Source organism: Eublepharis macularius, chromosome 6, assembly GCF_028583425.1.
Source record: "Eublepharis macularius isolate TG4126 chromosome 6, MPM_Emac_v1.0, whole genome shotgun sequence".
NCBI classification, from domain to species: Eukaryota; Metazoa; Chordata; class Lepidosauria; order Squamata; family Eublepharidae; genus Eublepharis; species Eublepharis macularius.
In genome coordinates, this window is record NC_072795.1 from 40865801 (window position 1) to 40888709 (window position 22909).

General features: G+C 39.9%; 1 protein-coding gene across 3 annotated transcripts in view; it reads left to right on the forward strand.

Moving 5' to 3' along the window:
• The window catches only part of PCOLCE2 (procollagen C-endopeptidase enhancer 2), a 35325-nt gene extending 19787 nt beyond the window's left edge, over positions 1 to 15538 (forward strand). Inside the window, exons 5-10 of one of the 3 annotated variants that reach the window (XR_008597304.1) lie at positions 1043 to 1179; positions 8180 to 8334; positions 8954 to 9037; positions 11838 to 12005; positions 15057 to 15252; positions 15348 to 15538. Coding sequence is in view for 2 of the 3 variants with exons in the window: in XM_054982685.1 (XP_054838660.1) it covers positions 1043 to 1179; positions 8180 to 8334; positions 8954 to 9037; positions 11838 to 12005; positions 15057 to 15187 (675 nt within the window). In the remaining variant the exon portion in view is untranslated. Of the gene's footprint in view, positions 1 to 1042; positions 1180 to 8179; positions 8335 to 8953; positions 9038 to 11837; positions 12006 to 15056 lie in introns of all 3 variants that reach the window. The other 2 variants (XM_054982685.1, XM_054982686.1) reach the window with 2 other exon arrangements.
• The last annotated feature ends 7371 nt before the right edge of the window (positions 15539 to 22909 follow it).

Genomic DNA, 22909 nt, shown 5'->3' on the forward strand with positions numbered 1-22909 from the left:
AAGTGAAGGCAAGCTATGCTTTCCCTGGGTGAGAATCAGTGGCTGTATTACTTAGCACACAAATGTTTGCCTCTGTTTCTTTTCTGTTCCATCATTAAGCATGATTTTACAGTTTCAGCCTTTCTTGATGCAACATGAAATAATGATGATAATTCTGGTATATCAAGGAAGAGTCAATGTACCTAAGCTCTTTAACAAAACTTCTTGTTTTCATAGTCAGTTAAACATGAAACTATCAGTAATTAGTAGAGCCCCATGCTGGTTGTGCAGTATAGTAGACAGGACACTGTTCTCCCCATCACTTAATGCATTATAAGGCTCTGTAAGGAGTTCATTCATTCATTCACTTTACCCTGCCTTTCTGCCAATAGGCACTTGCTGGTTTGTAAGGTGGCTTACAAATCAGCCGTTGCAGGTGAGGGTTAAATGGCCTCAAATGTATTCCACCAGAGAGACATAGACCTCTATAGACATTACATCAGCATTTGTTTCCCAACAAAAATCCCATAAGTTGCTTTTAAAGGACTTAGATTCAGCTGATAACATTCACACTTAAAAAAAACCAATTGGGTGGTGGTGAACCTATTTCTCCATTTACTTCCATAGAAATAATTCCAAAACCTATCTAATAATTTCAGACCTTACCATTTATTTTATGAGGCTATCACCATAATCATACTTTATGTGGCTTTGCGTATTCAATTCCTTTATCATGGATCTTTTCTTCTAGTATTTGGTGGTTGTTTTATGTTTTGGGGGCATATTTTGGGCAAAATGGTTTTCTGTTGTTCAAACTGTTGTTTCCATGCCTTTTGTACAACCCAAACTCGTAAGTGTTGCCACTAGCCTTTAAAGACTTGTACTCAAAACTACTAATTTCTGTATCATGTATTTGTGCATTCGTTCAAACATAGTAATTGTGTGTTTAAATGTACTGCACTGTAGAAAATAGGCAATGAAATGTTTTAATTTTGAAGAGAGATTAACATGGCACATGAATTAACTATGTTTTAATTAGTTTCCTGTTTTTTTTCCCCTGCAGCTAATAGAGTTACATTTTGAAAAATTTGACGTGGAAAGAGATAACTACTGCAGATATGACTTTGTGGCTGTGTTTAATGGTGGGGAGATTAATGATGCTAACCGAATCGGGAAATACTGTGGAGACAGTCCACCAGCGTAAGTAATGGTACTAGTTTCATTGAAACAGCTGTGTTTTCAGATCCTGTGAGAAGGGAGTAAACTGGAGAATCTGGAGTTTTGTTGCAGTACCAGATTGCTCATTCTGAGTTTTTCCATTTAAAACCTGTTGTCCTTTAGTCTTTTATAACAAATTTTATTTGTTTGAAATGTTATTATAATTCCAAAAATGAACAAGTGCTGTTTTGATAGTGTTTTTAAATAGTGGAGATTTTTATTTTATTAATAAAATTAAAAGCCCAGTAAAAAGGGCAGAGAAATAGAAGAAAAAAAGTAAAAAAAGAATACAAAGAGAGAAAAAGAAGAACAAAGATTGAAAATAAAGAAAAATAATACATATTTCATTTTCCATTTTTCTCTACGACACCTATCATATTTTAACAAACATTATACTTTTAATTTTAATATCTCCAAAATTTACCTTTTCAATACTGCCCCCCTTCTATTTATTTTTCCCAAATTAATCTTTTTAAAAATCAGAACCACAAATCATCAGTTCATTTTTCCTCGTCTCTCACAGCAAGTCAATAAGGGGTTTTCAGTTAACCATAAAAGTAGACAATGTTTTATCTATGATCAGAGCTGTAAGTTTAGCCATCTCCATTAACTTCATCATTTTTACAATCCAGTCCACAATAGAAGGCAATACTGAACTTTTCCATTTTTGCATATATAAAAGCCTAGCCACCGTGATTATATATAGAAATAAGATACCATGTTTATTTTCCAACTGTTTATCCATTAATCCCCAAAAATGGCTTCAGGTTTAAATTGCACTGTTAATGTAATCCGTAGCCTACTAAAACATTTCCACTCCCATCAAATCCTTTGCAATAGTGTAGCATGGACAATTTTAAAGCAAAATGATCATTATGGTGTGGAATTTATTTTTTGTTTGCAGTCTGCTGCTCCTAAGCCTGTAGGAGACTGATATATCTGTAATCTCAGTTTCAGAGAATTACTTGGTACTTGTATATTATCAGCTTCATTTACTGTTCGATACTTTGCTGTAACTGCAGATTCCTCATCTGATTATATTGTACCAAAGTCTGTAACCAAGAGTGTGAAAAACCTTTACAGCAAAGCCATCCCGCCTCCTTGAGAAGATTGATCTTCAGACTCTGAAAGCATCTAAAAATATCACTGTAATGAGGAACTGCTTACAGCAAAGTACATTCATCCTGAAATAAAGACAGCCAATAGCAGTGGAACTATAATTATATAACCAAGTCCAGAAAGGTGGTTTTATGATACTCACTTTGGTGCTGGTAGTTTATTAGTATGATATCGGTTTTATTTCAGAAGGCAGTACAATGACCGTTGTTTAAAATATTAAATATTTAAACACTAAATAAAAAATAAGTTAAAATGAAGCGATCCATCTTTCCCATTAGAAGAAGCTCTGGAATGGTCAGTTGATAAAAACACAAAAGAGAAGAATCTTCTTGTTGGGTGGGGCATGGCTTAATGATAGAACTCATGCTTTATATGTAGATTCAACCTGTTGAACTCTAGGACTGAAACAATACTTGACCGGTGTAATTTATTGACTTATGGTTTGATTGCAAATCAAAAGTGGCTGTAAATTTCACTAAAGCAATTCAGAGGAGCATATGCCCAAATTTTTGAATTTCTCCAGAGTGTTCTGAGTATATCACACAAGAACATTTGGAGCAAAAAAGAAAAAAAGCCAGAGAAATAACACGTATTCTTATCTGGTGAACTTCACCAAACTACTTTTTGTACTAGGCAGCACTTTAAAGAACAGTTTGAGGGGTTTGAGATGGATCTGAAGGCCTAGCTAGCTTAGTAACAGCCTTATTCCATCATTGTCTGACAACCAGTTACTTCCAATGGGATAACGAATTCTATGAACAGGTGGATGGGGTGGCCATGGGGAGCCCTCTCAGCCCAGTTATAGCAAACTTCTACATGGAACATTTTGAAAAAACAGCTCTAGAATCAGCACCCCACAAACCTAGTGTATGGTTCCGGTTTGTGGATGATACATTTAACATTTGGAGCCACGGGGAGGAAGAATTGATGGGGTTTTTGAATCATCTCAACAACATCCACCTGAACATACAATTCACAATGGAGAAAGAAATCGAGGGAAAACTCCCATTTCTGGATACCTTGGTCATCCGCAAAGCAAACTTTCAGTTAGGTCACAAGGTCTACAGGAAACCAACTCACACTGATCGGTACTTACACAAAAACTCCAATCACCACCCCCGACAGAAAAGAGGCATAATGAAAACATTAGTGGATTGTGCAAGACGGATATGTGAGCCACACTTTCTCAATGAGGAAATTAATCATCTAAACCACGCACTTCAGGCAAATGGCTACTCCAGAAATGAAATCCGAAGAGCAATCAAACCCAGGATGAATCAAACAACCAAGGAAAAACAGTCTCCTACAGGAAAAGTGTTTTTTGCCATATATCAAAGGAATTACTCATCAGATGGGAAAGCTTATGAAAAAGCATAACCTTCAAGCAGTATTCAGACCTACCCGAAAAATACAACAGATGCTACGATCAGCAAAAGACAGTAGAGACCCCCTCACCTCTGCAGGAGTATACCGTATACCCTGCAGCTGTGGACAAGTGTACATCGGGACCACAAAGCGTAGCATCCAGACAAGAATAAAAGAACATGAAAGACACTGCAGACTTGGACAACCTGAAAAATCAGCAGTGGCTGAACATAGCCTAACTCAAACAGGGCACAGTATCTTATTCCAGGAAACCAAAATACTGGACAACACTTCCAACTACTTTGTCAGACTGCACAGGGAAGCCATTGAAATTCACAAGCATAAGCAAAACTTCAACAGGAAAGAAAAAACCTTAAGAATGAACAGAGCATAGTTTCCAGTTCTGAAAAACACTAGGCTAACAAAACACTCTATACTCAACAATAATAGCCCTGCAGAGAAGATTAGGACATCAAGCCCCAATCCATATGCAAAAGAACCTCCTCAGGATACAGTGAAGCCTCCCGCCATTAGCATTCCACACCCTGGGAAACTCTTACAGGATGACTCAGCTCAACCCCACCCCTCCTGAGTAGATACAAATGACCTGCCAACATCTTTTCCACACTGTGACACTGAGAGATCTCTGTCTTTTGGTGCTACACCTCTGAAGATGCCAGCCACAGCTGCTGGCGAAACGTCAGGAACTACAATGCCAAGACCACGGCAATACAGCCCGGAAAACCCACAACAACCATTAGTAAGAGATCCCTTATTGAATTTCTCATTTCTTTTAAAGCTTAAAAGTAGGAGGTAGAGCATGTGCGGTGGGGGGGGGGTTAACCCTTTCCCTGTACTATTTTCCTCATTGCAAATCGTACCCTGCCCAGCCACCCAGCTGTTAGTTAACAGCAGGGAAAACTTACATGTAACTGTATGCTTTGGATCATGTTGTAGTTTTGAGGAGCAGTTTAGATTGTAGAAATGTCATGGGCAGGAAGGAGTTATGCCTCCTCACATGTTCACAGACCCAGTCTGAATGGCTCTTCTTTACACAGCTGCTTTGTTAAAAAGTGGGAAATCCAGTGAAAATTTGAGCCTGGGTCTCCCCCGACTGAATCTGGGGCATAGCTTTATCCCCTTCCCAAATTGTGTGTAAGCTGAGCATCTACATATGTGCTCCCCCCAATCAAGATGGAGGGCTTGAGATATTTCTGTGGAATTTTGTTGTTAACACTATGCATGCCCAATAACACCTAGACGGAGATGCAAAATTAGTGTCTTGTAACTGAGGAGAAGGGGAGAGGGTAACAGCTGGGATGACTGTCATGGCAAGAATTTTGACCTAACAGATCTTGGAAACATTAGTAAGTCAGTGTGCTAAATTTTGTATGAAAAGGCAGAACCAGAGAGCTGATTAGGACAGAGAATCAGAATGTGATGCAGCCAGCACCAGCTCCTTGAACTGTTCTCGGTGTCATATGGCATGAGAATGAACTGGCACTGATGTGCCCTGAGCTTTTTGCTATAAGCATTCTACTTTTGCAGTCCTTTCGACTGCATCCTTATTTTGCAGCTGTCTGTTAGAAGTGCTGACTTGTTTGTGCAGGCCAGTAAGAAGGAAGACTCTAATCACCTGAAGGAGGGCTCCTACCCATTAGAATTCTGTTGCAGAGTAAGCAGCAAAGAGGAAGGGCGATCTCAAATTAAGTAGCAGTCGCAATGAAGACTGAAAGATCCCGCAAGTAAACCCATGGGCAACTCACATATATCTGGGTTGAATAAAGCTTTTAGGTCAGAGGGTACGATTCCCTGACTCAGGCTAGAGTACATATAGTTGAAAAACAATTAGGTCTGAATTACTTATCTATGACTGCTTCCACGCCATAGATGAGGGGTGTGTGAGTGAAGAGCAGTTCTTATTGTGGGGGCAGCAGCAAACAGCACGGAAGTGGGCAGGAACAGTATCCTTGTGTTCCATCCCTATGCTTCTTGCAGCTGACACTGTCCCCACCCCTTCATCCCCCCCTCCCACCACATCAGTGCAACAGCAGCCATGCAGCCACTGTGCAGTCTGGCATCCTCCCTTTCCCTCCCTCCCTGAGCTGTGGTGTAAAACTACACCAGTTGGGGGGGAAGCCCTTTAAAGGATTAATTGGAGGGGGTGCGGAGCATAGCTTTCCCCCCCTCCTCATATTGTGTGTAGGCTGAGCATCCGCATATGTGCTCCACCCATTTGGCCATATGTGCCAGGCTACAGTTTCTCCTCTGAGCCAGCTCAAATGAGAAAGCCCTGGGTGCCCCACAGGTCCTGTGGCCAGTGAGCATGCCATCATGTTGAAGCTCCATTTAAATGATGGGACAGAAGGAAGTAGCCCATGTAACAGTTGTATAATCTCATGAACAGTGGTTATAAGAAACCTTCCACTTACAGGATTGTTCCCAGAAACATTCTGGTACAACTGCATCATGTATGTGCCTTTCTAATAGGTGTAATATAAGCATCAAATATTATACTGGCATCAACCTTGTGCCATCAGGTTTTGAAATTTTAGATAGTTTTTGCAGGACCCAAAGTCAATAGGTGCTAAACTCTTGCTGAAAATAATTTGTTCCAGTGAAGATTTTTATGCTGCAGCCATGAAAAAAGATTGTGGACTTGTTTTGTCAGATGCGGATCTTGATCTCAAGCTACATTACTGTCATGTTTTATGTGTCTGCCCTTGAAGGCTGTTCAAAAGACTTATCAGTATAGAAGGCACTAACCAACCTCCTAACAGAGGTGGGTGCCAAAAGTTTGTGATACTATTGTCCTGTCATGTACATTAGTCCCTTACTATCTTACTGGCATTAGCCAAGGTGTTATAATTGACCTATGAAGCCTAAATAGCCTTGGCCAATGTATCTTGGAGAAAGATTCCCCCATGATATTTCATTGCAACCTCCATCAAGGGCACCTTTTTTGCAATGACACCTCTGTGCCAGGTGCAGGCACTAACAGAACACAGAGAGCCATTATCAGCAGCTGTCTCAGTTACGAAACTCCATCTCCTGGGAAATGTGCAAGAGTCCTATCCTTAGTGTACTGGTGGCCAGGCTCCGGTATCAGGTTACAGCGTCCCTTCCAGTCACTCAGAATAACAAAGTCAGGTCGTTCAGGCAGGGGTCGGGTCTTCCAACAATCAATCTTTCAAGATAAGTCAGAGAGGAAGTATCCAAAATTCAGAGTCATTCAGGCTGAGGTCGGTCTTTCAGTAGTGTCGGCAGGTCAGCGTCTCAACTGTACATGTTGCATCCACACCCAGAAGCATCTCTCTGGAGGCTTTTATAGTCTGCACATCCATACATCACACACCCAGCCAGCTTCTCAGTTTAAAAAAATCAGTGGGATCTCCAAGCACAAAACATCCAGTACACATCTGGAGTGAGAGAATGCAAGGCAGGCTCCAAAACATTGTAACATGGCAAGGCCTTGAGTCTAGATAGAGCTAAGCTTGTGTATAAATCATTTCCAGTTTGATGGACACAAATTAAGACAAATTGTACTCAATTATTTAATTGTGCTAGTGTTCTTGTGTAATGAGTAGTGTTGGATCCGTTGGTTCTAACATATTTGAATATGACAGTTCTGCAATTCTAAGTAAATATTTGGGTCAAGAAAGATTTTTTTCAAGAGTTGTGAAGCTTAGTCCACTTTGGATAATTTTAGGCAGGCAGCCATGTTGGTCTGCAGTAGAACAGCAAGCTTTTAGTCCATTGGCACCTTGGAGACCAATAAGATTTTCATAGTGTAAGCTTTTGAGAGTCAGAGCTCTCTTCCTCAAACAACACTCCCTTTCTTCTTCAGAAAATCTTAGGTGCTACTGGACTCAAATGCTGTTATTTCACTCCAAAAACATATCCAGTTGTGTACTTGTTAACAGGAGTCTTTAAGTTCTATGTGGAAAGATTTCACATGAAAGGGGAAGATCCAGCATTCTGTTAAATTTTACTCCTTAAAATGTATTTATTTATTTAGCAAAATGTATATCCTGCCTTTCTGCCCTGACAGGGGCCACCAAGGCAGCTAAGAAATTAATCAACCAAAACACATCAATAAAACCATTAAAAACAGAGCTTAAAGACATACAAAGATGTAAAAACAGCCATTACAAATTTTAAAACCATTAAAACATTGGGCATGAAGGAGAGATCACTGAGGGTGTGCCAAATGAAACACAAAAGTCTTCACCTGCTGGCAGAAGATGGCCACTGAAGGGGACAGGTGAATCTCTCTGGGGAGAGTTCCAGAGTTTTGGTGCTACAACCAAGAAGACACTCACCTGCCTAATCTCAGAAAGGGGAGGCATCCAAAGCAGGGCCTCCAAAGATGATTGCAGTGGATAGGTTCATAAGGAAGTATATACATACAGAGTAACAGTTGTGTAACATGTCATATAACATATACCCTGTGTTGTGCAATATAATGAAGAGAAAATTATTCTCTGTTTTCGTTCAGGCCTATTGTATCAGAGAAAAATGAGTTGCTTGTTCAGTTCTTATCAGATTTAAGCTTAACAGCTGATGGGTTTATTGGTCACTACAAATTCAGACCTAAAAAGTTACATACAACTGTATCACCAACTACCACTACAACTCTCCCTGTCACACCATGTGAGTAGCAAGTCTTCATCTTCTCTTTGTGGAAAAATAAACAGTTTCAGGATGAGCATTTTCTGCTCTGTTGGGGGAAATCTGGTGTTAGATAGAAATAACTGGTCTTTCAGATCTGTAGGTCTGTGTGACTTCCTATTAAATTTATCTGGGGTACAGACTTATGAAACACTCAGCCCTGATAACAGTCTTCTGTAAAATGTGAAGAGATTTTCAGAAACAAAATGGGTACAAAAATGACTGATTGACTGGAAACTTGGCAGGACTAGGAACCATTCCCATACAAGAGGCCTTTCACCACTGTCACTCTTTTTTACTAGAAGTGAGGGAAAGTACCAGGTTCAACATTGCCATGCCTCTACTCTGTAGAGCTGGAACAAAATGTGGCCTACCTTCTGACAAGGATAGGCTGCCAAGAACAGATTGTACCAGTACGCCCATTGAATATTAGCTTCTTTGTAGTGCAGTTTTGATGGCCATTTAAGGAATTGCCAATTCTCTCTGTTTGCTGGGATCAACTTTTTAAAAAATGGGCTGAGAAGGGAATGAAGTCCTTTTAAATGAATGTTTGAAACTCCCACAGAGTTCACTAACTCTGTCTTTTGGATCTCTTGAAAAGCTTTGAAGCCTACAGTTGCCCTCTGCCAGCAAAAATGCAGAAGGAACGGAACCCTTGAGAGCAATTACTGTTCAAGTAACTTTGGTAAGAGCTTTTTTTTCCATTACTAAATTGGGGTTATATGGTCAGTTTCAGGGGAAGGGTAGAACATTTATTTGTAAACTGCTGGTAGTGCACAAAGAAATTCTTTCAGATCATGATACCAGCATCTCTTGCACTGGTGTCTGTGACTCAATTATATCCTTTAAAATGTTTTGAAGAGAGAAAACTGTGAATGTGTGTCAGGGAAAAAAGGGTTTTCCAGTCTAAACACAAATGACTAAACAGAAGGAGAACTGTTGCTCTATGAAAGTGTTGATTCAAGGACTACGCTGGCATGTTGTCTTCTTGGAACAGTCTGTATTTCTTATTCATAGTGATAGATTGGTTGTACATATTGCTTTACTCCTAATTCTGTAATTTCAGGAGGATATGTTTCTGAATAATGCAGATTTCTTCAATACCTTTCTCTCTACCTATTTGGATATAAATTTGTGAGGAGTATGTGGATTCTGAATGTAGCTAGGTACCATGATTAGAATAATGCTTGACTTAGCTGTTCCTTCAGGAAGTCACTACCCATCATTGCACAGCATGGAACCTGGAACTTAAGATGCTCATACTGAATATACTTAGCTTTTTCACAAAGTAGAAACAGGTTTAAGAAGATTGCAAAGCATCATGTAGCGCCTTGACCACTGAATGTATTGTACTGTAGGCTTTCGGGACTCAGGTACCGCTTCATTTGATGCAGTTTTTGTTTTTTTTTGTTTTTTTAAATTTTTTATTTTTCAGTATACTACACAACACTACAATAACACTACACAAGACTATCACAAGGAAAGGGAAAGGATGAAGAGAAAGGGAAGGGGCGGGGAAAAGGGGACATAAAGGGAAGGATAAACTACATTCAACACTACACTTCAATGTTTTCCCTTCATACTGCCATAATAGAAAAAAATAGCTCAATAAAATGATGATGGGGTGGTTAATCATACAGATTACACATTTCAAATTCTAATTAAACTTTCCTCCCCCTTCTGGGTCCCGGACGCAATTCTCTCTGTGCAACCGCAGCTGCGGTGCTCTCCTCCCCCCCCCCCTCAGGCTTCTCCTTTTCTTCGTTCTTGGTACACTGGAATTCCGGGTTTTTATCCTCAAAATCCTTTAGTTGATCTTCTGATAGTATCTTATAGGCTTGATCTTTATGTCTAAACCATATTCCTTCCGGAAGTAACCATTTATACTTTATTCCATGGTCCCTCAGAAGAGCTGCGAACTTTTTATACTTAAAACGTCTTTTCCGGACTAGAAATGGAACGTCCTTTAAAATCTTGACTTTAAGACCCATAAAGTCCAAATCCGCATTGTATGAGTTATATAGGATAGTGTCCCGAATCTTTTTAAATGAAAAGTCAATAATGATCTCGCGAGGCAGCTGTCGCTTTATTGCATATTTTGAAGAAACCCGACGGACCTCCAAAATGGCGCTTTTAACCTCTTCTTTAGTTGTCCTCGCGGGTGTCGCCAGTAGTTTTGGAGACGCAAAATTGTCTGCGTTCGTTCCACCTGTAGCCCGATCAGCTGGTTCTCCACCAACTTCAGCTCTTTTTTCGTAGCCTTCACAAGTGACGCACTTTCCAGAGCAGACTTCTCTGCCCCCCCCCCCGCTACTTCCTTAATGGTTTTCACTTCGCTTTCAATTGAGCCCACCCTTTGATCAGTTTCGTTCAGCTTGTCAACAAAGGGTTTTATGGCTTCCACCACCGCCCTGCGCACCAACTCTTCGAGCGACTCTCCCTTCTGCAAGGAAGCCGAGATTGACTTACCGAGAGCGGGACTTTGCTTCTTTGCTGCCATTTTTGGGGGGGGGGGCGCCAGCCAAATCCTGGAACTCACCGAAGGGGAAGAGCAAGTCTTCTTCAGATCAACCTCTCCTTCACAAACGCTTGTAGAACAGAAGGGATTCGCTTGTTTACAGGCTTCCGCCTGTTTCTTTTATTTGCCGTTTCTCGTTGCCCAGCGGCACTCAAGGCGCCGCGCACGTCTGCCGGCCTCCATAGGGACCAACGGGCAATTCCCCCCCCCCGCATTGATTTCGGGAGGTTCTTCCCGCAGCGTCCCGGACCCTGCCTCCCTGACTGGGAGTCCTGGGGGCTAATCCTTGCAGATCAGCCGCCCGGTCAGGGTGCCCGGTTGCTTCCTCCCGGACCTGCCTAGAGGAGCGTCCGGCATGGCTGAGAAAGCAAAACCGAATCCCATTTGATGCAGTTTTTGGACTGCAATGTGGAATTCTGGAATTATCTTCAACAACAGTAGTTCTGGTTTTCATAAGTGCCCTCCATTACTACAACCCTGTTTCCTGCAGGGCAGCTTTTGGGAAGTCTAGAAAATGGTTTTTCTCACTATAAAACTAGAATAGTTTCAAGATTATAATTACATAATTTAGAGTGATCATATCCTGTGGCCCTTCTCTAATCAAATTTTTCTTCCACTCTGTAGGAACTGAGTATAAGCCATATAAGTCAACAAAATAAGAAAGAGCACACAAAAGTAGGCTTGTGTTGGCAACTACCTGAAACACATGCAAAAAAAAATTCCTGATTTGTGCTTAGAAGAACTAGCTTAATATAGGTCGAAACCAGGAGAGATACAAAATAGCTCAGTGCCTTTTAATAGTATCATTGTAGAAAGGCACTTGTCCAACATATGTAGTGAAAACTTAGTGGATACAGTTTGATTTTTTCCCCTCAGTGTTCAATAAAGTGTTCATGTGATTTCATTGAGTGGCACAACCACATTTCATTCCTATCAGTTCTTTCTGTCTGTTTCTGTCTGTATTTAGTAATAACTGGATCTGTTATCACAACAAATACTAGAGGTGGAAGCTTGCATGCAACAATATCGATCATTAATGTATACAAAGAAGGCAATTTAGCAATCCAGCAAGCCGGCAAAAATATGAGTGCCAAGATAGTAGTTGTCTGTAAACAGTGTCCAGTTATCAGAAGAGGTAAGTAGAGATAATTGAATTCTCTATTTTTCCCTTGACGTTCATTTCTGTATTACTTTTTTTAGTTTCAAAATTAATTTCCAAAGGAAATTACCCATTTGCAAACGATCCATCATGGTATTACATATACAGAAATGGTTGTGAAAATTAATAAACCTTAATTTACTTCCAGAATTGCTAATGTGAAACTTCTTAAATGATTCCAGTTTAATGTAAATGAGTTGAAAGATGAGAATACATTTACTAAATTGTTTTTGCCCTAACAAAGGTCACAGCTCATTAGCAGAAGTACACACTTTAAATGAAATAGAAGTGGAGAAATTAGGAATGTGTTTACTTGCTCATCTTTTAGACTAACTGTTGGAAGTTGTTTGGGTAAAGTCTAACTAGGTTTTGACCTTTTAAATTAATCCTACTTAGCAGAAGAACAGGCCGGCTTTAGGGAGGGTCGTTCCACTCTAGATCAATGTATTAGATCATTTGATCGCAAAATACTCATCCAATTCAAGTGTGTCACTTTTTGCTGCCTTTCTGGACCTGAAATCAGCCTTTGACTCAGTCTCCAGAGTTATTTTATGGATAAGCTAAGGGTCACAAGTATTGCTAGATGTTTACTTTCTTTAATCCAGGCACTAAACAACCATACATCTATAAGGTGCACCCCTCAAGGTCATCTCATAGACCCTATCAGAACTAACATGGGGGTCAAACAAGGATGGCTTATTGCATCCTTTTTAATTTTTATATTAATGATTTGGTAACTCATATAAATAAGCCTGAGTTCCATCCCCCATGGCTAGGTGGTAAACATATAGGGGTACTTTTATATGCAGATGACACTGTTTTACTCTCAAGGATTCCAATTGGACTTAGGAGAGCTATGAGTTCTTTTGCCCAGTACTGCCGAGAAAACAACCTAGAGGTTAATTACTTTAAAATGAAAGTGATGGACTTCACAAAAAACAACCCCCCCAAAACTTACGTTGGTCTTTAAACCCATTCCTATTGATGAAGTTTCATGTTTTAAGTATTTGGGTGTCTTTTTCCAGGCAAATGGCTTAAGAACTGTTAATATAAACTCTGTTGTTTCAGATGCCAAAAGGAACTCAGGAGCAATTCAAAAATTCTATTGGCATAAAGAGGGTAAATGCATGATAGTGGCCCTCAGATTATTCAAGGCCAAATCCCTTACTCATCTTATTTATGGAGCCCCTACACATATTACCTCAAATCTAAGGAAACTGGAAACAGTTCAATCTAAATTTTTTAGAACAATCTTACAAGTTCCCCTTGGCATCCCAAATGCACTCACTCAGATTGAAACTGGTACAATCATGGTAGAGGCAAGGCTGTGGTTTGTAGTGATTTTGTATTGGCTAAAACTAGTATTTCTACCAAAAGGGCTGATAAGTTTAATAATTCTGGATTCCTTTGTGCCCCCCCCCAATGGCTTAGGGCATTGGATAAGAAATTACCTTTATATGGTCTTTCAAAACAGTATCTGTGCTCTATGGGTTATGAGAAATCTAAGGACTTGTAAAACAGGATGCTAGATATTGCAAGGCAACATGATTTAAACAGAATAGAGAAATGGCGAGTCCTTCTAGATCCCATTAATAGGGTAACTCCTATGCCTTATCTCTTCAATTTATCAAATCAAGAGTATAGGAGAATGTTTACACTAATGCGATGGGCTGTACTTCCCTCAGCTGTTCCTTGAAGGGAAGTTTTTAAAAATCCCTTATGAGGAAAGGATTTGCCCCTGCTGTGAGGAAGGAATAGAATCTGTAGAACATGTTATATTTGATTGCAAGGCGTATAATAGCGAATCTCCCCCTTTTTCTAAGACCTTATCCCTTACCCTTAGTCAAAGATTATGCCTTCTGAGAAGTTTTCTCTCAGATAGGCATCCTGAGGTCACTCAGCAGGAAGCCAGATTTGGATGGCTTGCTTCACGGATTAGGAAAACCTTAACTGCTCAAGTAGACAAATGTTAAGATTTTACTGTACTATCAAGCATTTTAAATTTTAATCTACTGTATTCTGAATGATTTTATTGATGTTTCTATTTATTTCTGTGGTACCTTTTTAGTGGTGTTTTTAAGTGCTGGTCATTGACCATGAACAAAAAAAATTAATTCATTCAACTAATTTGTAGAGTTTGGGACAAGATATAAGGGAAATGAACACTGAACAGATACTACAAATAATCCCATATATTTGTGTCCCACAGGTGCTCAGTAATCTGCACAGACTATTTTAGCAGTTCTGCCCTTAGCACTACCCCTTTCTACCTGAATTATATCAGTTTTTCTCACTTGTAGGCAAGTAGAGATGACTTATTATTTTACTTTAGATGATGACAGGGCCTGTCTTTGCTTACAGAGATGAGTTAATCTCCAGGTAAACAGAATGAAAATGATCAACAATCCCAGTTTCATTCAAAACTTCTGTTATTATTTTATTCTATAAAAATTTGCAATGAATTTAGAAGGGTGTTACTAAATGTAGGATTGTACTGCCAATGCACCAGTAAGTTCTGTAGATATTTAATACGTTTTATTGATGTTTTTATAATGGATCACTTCTTCTTATCATAAAAACGGATAGCTGATCGTGCTCTGCTCATCTCTACAAGGAAAAACAAAGAAGATATCACATCTGTAGTCCATACATTAAATTAGGAGAAAAATATATCTCCAGTATACAGAAGTCTGCTAGGAAAAGTGGAAGGCAGCAGGAAAAGAGGAAGACCTAAAACAAAGATGGCTTGACTCAATAAAAGAAGCCATGCCCTCCAGTTTGCAGGATCTGAGTAGGTCTGTTAGAGAGAGAACTTTTTGGAGGTCTTTCATTCATAGGGTCACCATAGGTCAGAGATGACTTGACGGCACATAACACACACATATAGAAGTCATTGTATACCATTTACCATGGTGAAACTCAACCTTTATTCAACTCAACCATAAAGATCCTGCAAAAATGCAATTGTATTTCCAATACTGGAGAAGTGGATATTACTTTTTTCCTATTTTATCTCTCTCTCTTCAGGACTAAATTATGTTATTATGGGTCAGGTAGAAGAGGATGGCAGAGGTAAAATCTTGCCCAGCAGCTTTACTATGAGTTTCAAGACAAAGAATCAGAAAATTTTGAACACCTTAAAAAACAAACGGTGTTGAAATCCTGACCCCTATCAGCTAAGACTACTCTTCATGCCAACAAAGTTGCCATTTCCAGAAACGTGGTATGCATTCTACATTTTTGCAGCAATTTAATTCCTGTTGACTGATATTCCAGATACAAAAAGAAACACCTAAACACCTTAAATTTATATTTCAGAACTTTCAGCAATACCAGACAGCCTGAAACATACCAAATTCTTTCAGCACAGATACTCTTAATTTATACTTGTCTCAAAGTTTTCTAGAAATGAGTTATTTGATTATATGAATAAGTGCAATATTTATAGTAATTCATTTTTAACTTAGCTTTTCTGTTTTATTGCATTATCTTTTATCTTAATAAAAACTTTAAAAACTCAGAACATACCCAGCAGATTTTTTAAAAACCAGAATAAACAGTTCATTAGCAAAAAACAGATTTCAAATTGCATGCTATTTGAGGGGTTAATTAAAACACCATCAAAGTTCCTTTGTGGTATGAGTACAGTTCTCAGCCTGCTAGTATTATAATGTAATGAGGAGTAAACTTGGAACTCCTGTACATTACATAGAAGGGTAACTTTTTTGTCTAGAGAGGTGGCTCATAGAGAGCCACATTTGCAATTACGATCAACCCAAAGAACCATAACTGTATGCATGCTCCTCCCCTCCAAACACACACATACAATAATAGAAGATGTAACTATTAAATATGTAATTATATCCTTTTCAAGTACCAGATTAAGATTACTTCTGAGCATGCAGAGTTGTTTCTTCCAATCACTGTTGCACCCTTGTGTATCTGGAGTAAGGGGAAGGACTTCCTTCTCTGCCTTCCTGCTTTCTCTCCAGCATGAGGAACAGCAGCTCAGATGAGCACATGAAATTGCCAAGGCTCCTGGAAGAGAGAGTGAGCTGGTCATGGAAAAATGGCAGTAAAACCACCAGCATCCTGCTGTGGCCAGCTTGCTCTTTTTCTGGTGGCAGCTGTGGGGGTAGTTCTACTTTGTCTTCTGTGTGGCCATCTTTCTGTCCTGGCAGCTGCCTGGGTGCTGGGATGAGTGCACAAAAACCACAAAGAAGGGGGGAGTGTTGGAGATGGTGGGCCCTTCTACACACAGCATGAGGCCCACACCTCAGGGTGACTCAGTTTACTCATTCTCCAGTTCTTCCAGCAGTGATCAAGATGGAAGCCAACAATTGACCATAAATGCCAATGGACCACGGCCAGGCTCACTTTCCTGAAACGTGGAACAGGTGCCTTATTTGGGGAACAGTGCTCAAAAGATCCACAAATGGCAGATCAAAGAGCCACATGCAGCTATTGAACCAGAGTGTAACTGGTCTAGAGGATGTACTAGAAATAAATGTGTGTGTTGGATTAAGATCTCATCCTATCATAGGTAAAGGTAAAAATAGTAGTCCTCTGTACAAGCACCGAGTCATTACTGACCCATGGGAGGACGTTGCATCATGACATTTTCTTGGCAGACTTTTTATGGGGTAGTTTGCCGTTGCCTTCCCCAGTCATCTACACTTTACCCCCAGGAAACTGGGTACTCATTTTACCGACCTCAGAAGGACGTGAGCAGAGCTTGGGCTGCAGTACTGCAGCTTACCACTCTGTGCCATGGGGCTCCATCCTATCATAGGGCATTCCAATTCAGAGTAATTTGCAAATGAACAGTACAATTCTAAGCAGAGTTACTCCAATCTAAGTCTATTGATTTCAGTGGACTTAGCCTAAAGTAACTCTGCTTAGGATTGCACTAAGAGTTTGGTTTCTGGACAGTCTCCATTTTCTGGGCATCTGGTCAGGAAAGATTTATTTTTTTTTTACAAAGCAGCAGTTCCAGGGTAGCTGTGACTGTCATAGGCAAAAGCTAATGAAAATATTTCTAACTCGTGTCTCTCAAGAGATAAAACCATCAAGAGATAAAACTATCAGTCTCCATTCAGAAAGAACCAGTTCTGGCCAGGGGACATCAAAGATTTGGCCATATCTAGAAAACCATGGTTAATTCATAGTTATTGGTTTGTCATTTTTCAACATCCTTTAAGATCAGTTGAGCTAGAAATTTAAAATGTGTGCAAGATGGCCAGTTACTGTGTCATCACTTGCATTTGTGCCTGTCAGAAAGATTGAGGTTTCATGGGATTGTTGTAAGGATGAACACAGTAAGAAAATAAGAAAACTAAAACTGAGAAGAGAGGACAAATGTGGTATGGTGGCTTAGGAGTTGGAAGCTGACATAAGAATTTCAAATTCTAATCTGTTTAGCATGATGCCTATAATGTATTCACGGGCAAGCCTCACATATCAACCAGGGTTGTTGAAATGATAAAATACTGTTCTCAGCTCCTTAACAAGATACAGATGAAACACATCTTACCTGAGTTTTGAAATAAGAATAGACAGTAGCCTTAAAATAAACTCTAACAGTATTTGAGAATGTTATAAAATGACAACTCTTTAAAAGAAAATAAAAGAACTGGAAGATTAAGCCTGTAGACATCAGCAGGCTTATTAGCAGACATCAACTGCTGTCATGCCTTAGTGAATTCTGCACTCTCTATAAATAAATTCTGGATCCGACAGCAAAATACTTTCTTATCAGGCTTCCTACCAAGTTCTTTCTATGTGTATTGTTTCAGGCTTGTTCAACATCTATGCCCCTGTAAAACAATGCTGGTAAGCAAATAACTATTTTTTAAAAAACATACCTTCTGAGGAGAATACGGGTACTCAAGTTACTGCTTTCAGAACATATACCTCACAACGACTCCTAAAGATTTTTGTTATAACCAAAGGATAATCATTCTTCAGAGGGCTATTCAATTATTCATAAGACAACCTGAACAATGCAAATCTGGCTATTTATTTCTATAAGATTTTTAAAAATGAGTGCACATCTTACAGTATAGAATGTGAGAAATGAAAGGAAACAATAAAATAAGGACAACCATAAAATAGGTTAACTACATACTGTAGTCTTACAAAGAACAGCAGCTCAATGTGATTCTCTGCGGCGGGAGGAGCAATGGGAGGGATACTTTCTCTTTCAAAAAGCCTCAGCTTGGGTTTTCCTCCTGGAATTTGGGGGTGGGGGAGGAGGGAACGTAACAGGAGTCAGGAAATCCAGGACAGCTTTTTGCAAGAGAGTCTGTGATGTGATTCTCTGCCGGGGAGAAGAGCAGTGTGTCAGCAGGATTCTCTCTCTCTTGCAAAAAGCCGCCCTGGATTTCCTGCCTCCTGTTATGTTCCCCTTCCCCCAAGCTCCCAGAGGAAAACCTGAGCTGAGGTTTGAAAGAGAGATAAAGAAAGAGAGAGAGAATCACTCCCATCACCTCCCAGCAGAGAATTGTATCGAGTGGCTGTTCTTTGTAAGACTACACTACCCAGGGAACCTTGCAAGATCCAACACATGAAGAACGTCTGGCATCTCGTGTAGTTTGGTTGTCAGCCCCAGCTCACCATCTATATTATGGGGATAATGATAACATTGACTTTGGCTGTTGTGGGTTTTCCAGGCTGTATTGCCGTGGTCTTGGCATTGTAGTTCCTGACGTTTCGCCAGCAGCTGTGGCTGGCATCTTCAGAGGTGTAGCACCAAAAGACAGAGATCTCTCAGTGTCACAGTGTGGAAAAGATGTAGGTCATTTTTATCTACTCAGGAGGGGTGGGGTTGAGCTGAGTCATCCTGTAAGAGTTTCCCAGGGTGTGGAATGCTAATGGCGGGAGGCTTCACTGTATCCTGAGGAGGTTCTTTTGCATATGGATTGGTTCTTGATGTGTTAATCTTCTCTGCAGGGCTATTGTCGGGGATAGAATGTTTTGTTGGCCTGGTGTTTTTCAGAACTGGAAACCATGCTCTGTTCATTCTTAAGGTTTCTTCTTTCCTGTTGAAGTTTTGCTTATGCTTGTGAATTTCAATGGCTTCCCTGTGCAGTCTGACAAAGTAGTTGGAAGTGTTGTCCAGTATTTTGGTGTCCTGGAATAAGATACTGTGCCCTGTTTGAGTTAGGCTATGTTCAACCACTGCTGATTTTTCAGGTTGTCCAAGTCTGCAGTGTCTTTCATGTTCTTTTATTCTTGTCTGGATGCTACGCTTTGTGGTCCCGATGTAAACTTGTCCACAGCTGCAGGGTATACGGTATACTCCTGCAGAGGTGAGGGGGTCTCTCCTGTCTTTTGCTGATCGTAGCATCTGTTTTATTTTTCGGGTGGGTCTGAATACTGCTTGGAGGTTATGCTTTTTCATAAGCTTTCCCATCTGATCAGTAATTCCTTTGATATATGGCAAAAACACTTTTCCTGTAGGAGACTGTTTTTCCTTGGTTGTTTGATTCATCCTGGGTTTGATTGCTCTTCAGATTTCATTTCTGGAGTAGCCATTTGCCTGAAGTGCGTGGTTTAGATGATTAATTTCCTCATTGAGAAAGTGCGGCTCACATATCCGTCTTGCACGATCCACTAATGTTTTCATTATGCCTCTTTTCTGTCGGGGGTGGTGATTGGAGTTTTTGTGTAAGTACCGATCAGTGTGAGTTGGTTTCCTGTAGACCCTGTGACAATACAACATTGACTTTGTTCACCACTCTGAGTGGCTACTAATCTGTCTAGAAAAGCACACTGTTATTATTAGAACAAAGTCGCTGTATCAAGAGGGAATGGTCTTCAGTTGAATAATATCAAAGAAAAGGAGAACCCACTCCAAGAAGACCATATAAGATAATTTATATCAACCAATGTACAGTCCTAGAATCTTTCTCAACGATTAAATTGCAGCACTAGAAATTTCATTGTATTCCATTCTATTTTTGTGGTGTGCACACGATCTTCATTACTGCAACACCCCTTCGGTGCAGTTTCCCAACCATCGAGCTACCCCCGAGGGGGTGAGCTCCCGGTGGGAAGATGGCAACGGGTTTGCCGGCCTTGGTGTTTTCCTGTTTGGCAGCACCTTCTTCACCAGCATTTACTGTGTGCCTGAAGGATATACAATTCTAAGCAGAAAGTTTGCACCAACGTGCAATTCCTCATATTGAAGCATATCAGTGCTTGCAATCAATTACATATATGTACATATAAATTCAGTACATAGAACCACTACTGATGAACTATTTTAAATGCTCATTACAACATCAATGGTCACACGGATCACGGGCACTTTGTACATATCATGGCAAAACTACTTACAGTATCCTCGTTTCCTTTCAAATTCAATGCGTCCTCTTTTGCATTATTTCACAGTGTGATGTAGCCCTTAAACTCAGGGCTTAAATACATTCAATTACACAAACTGTCAAGTCATTCAATTACACCTAACAGTCTTAAAGGAACCTACTCCTTTACAACAAAAATCTAAAATGCCAAGTCATTCAATTATTTGCACCCAATGGTCTTAAAGGGACCTACACCTTTACAAAAAAGGAGTGAAATCCATCTCCTGATTCAGGCCCCTAGGAGCCATAGTGTTAAGTCTAAAACTCCAATCTGCCTCCAACTGCAAGAGTGCTCTACGGGCGTCTGGGACTCATTTATTATTTAATACTCTGAGTACAGAAAACTTCATTTCCCGTGCACTCTGGTGGAACTGGATGAAATGCTGTGTAAGCGGTGCCTCTGTGACTCTATTCCTAACCTTTGACAGATGTTCTTGAATGCGGAGCTTGACTGGTCTGGTCGTACTACCTACATACAGTAACCCACATGGACCTACAATAACATAGATCACAAATGGTGTTATACATGTGGAGAAATCCCTTGTATACAGGTTCTTTTTGGTCACCGGATGTTTAAGCATACAGTTAATGTTTTGGGGGATTGTTCCAATGTGTATCACCTCACACTTACCTACAGTAAACTTCATTTACCACATTGTTGCTTACTCATCCAATTTCTGGAGATCCTCCTGGAGCTATTTACAGTTGGTCTTAGTTTGCACCATCCTGAAGAATTTTGTGCCATCTGCAAACTTGGCCACTAGACTGTTCACCCTCAGTTCAGACCATTTATGAACAAATTAAATATCATCAGCCTCGGTACTAGTCCTTGAGGCACCGCACTGCTTACTAGTTACACAAGGTAATGATTGTGCTATGTGGAACCAACAGCAAAATTTGCACTTCAGTATAATACAATAAACTTCATTTTAAAAACACTTACTGCTATCTGCTGAAAACTGTTATGAAGCATTGCCACTGACAGCTAAGTAAGGACAATCATCACCGCAACTACATTGAACGTGCCAACAATAACAGTACCCACAAAAGATTGCAGCTCTTCACCACAAGTAAATCTGGTAACACATATTGCTACGTGTGCCGGGAAGAATATGTACCAGAACAGGGCAAAACAGGTGCTGATAAACTTGAAAAGATGGGAACATGTGATTAAATGATCCACAATAATACATGGGAAAAAACCAGCTAGCATGCAGTCAAGGCATTTTCTTCTGTGAAAGGAAAATTGTTCTGAGATGCTACAATGGGTGTTAACTTACTTGTATTCAAATCCACATTGATTTTAAAACTTGGTATTTTAATTTTTGTTCATCTGAATGTTCGAATATTAAGTTCTACTTATATGAAACTAATATTGTAATGAGAGAATAAAGACTGCGTGTAGCACCACAGATGGCATGATGAGTTGAAAATGAGAATTGCCAAGGTATATTTATTTAAAACATTTGTATATCACCTTTCTACCCAAACAGGGTCCCCAAGCTGGCAAACATTTTAAAAATTTAAAACAACATTTTAAATGAAGCTCAGTTATTCAAACATCTTCAACAAAAATGCTTTAGATACATTTATCAAAAATTCTGTTCTAGTAGGTCAATAGTTGACTACCTGTACTAAACTATGACTGGCTATGAGTTCAAAGACAAATGGGTCATATTTCCTCAATGAGAGCTAAGACTTAGAAGAGGGCTTCCTAAACAAGTGACAGATCTTCAGCCGAAGAAAAGGAAGTTGCATTCTGAATTTGGACAGAGAAGGCCAAGCTTTTACTGAGGTGTAGCAGCTACTCTTTGAATATTCTCATGCAGAATTAGCAGCTGAGATGCCTGCATTAGGAATGTGTTTGCTTCCAATATGTTCTGCTTTGTAACAGAAAAACCAAAATTACTGACGACATCATAGATCTCCAGTGCTCTCTGTCATCCAAAGGAAACTAAACAATGTAATGCTGTCCTCAATTTTTCACCACTTTGTAAAGTGAGATGAAATTAAATCAGCCCATTGCTTGTTCAGTAAGTAGCCCTGTAGACCATACAAACACAATGGGTACAAATGTTACAATAACCTAGACTTTTGCCCTGTATTTTACAGGTTAAGCCTGCAGCACCCTATAGGCATTATACAAGAAAAGTCAAGTTCACTGAAATGCATTAGATCCTATAGCTGCCTAAGCAGAAGGAGCTTGCTGTAGCTAATCTTTCCCAGCTTTCCTTTCCCAAAGCAGCCCTCTGTAACTCCCCCTCCCAAAGGATTCATCTACAGAAGAAACATTCCAAGAGATTGTCCGAACTCTTGCAACATTTCCCCCATTGAAATCTGTAGAACATACCCATGATTACCCATTTCAGTGATCAAACAGTACTTACTATAAAATACATCCAAAAAGCATGCTAAAAATCTATTATGAAATCAGGATATAATTCCAACTGAACACTGCAAAAGAACCAAACTGTTAAGCCCTGAGCGTGTCTGACGAGGAGGGTGGTCTAGAAA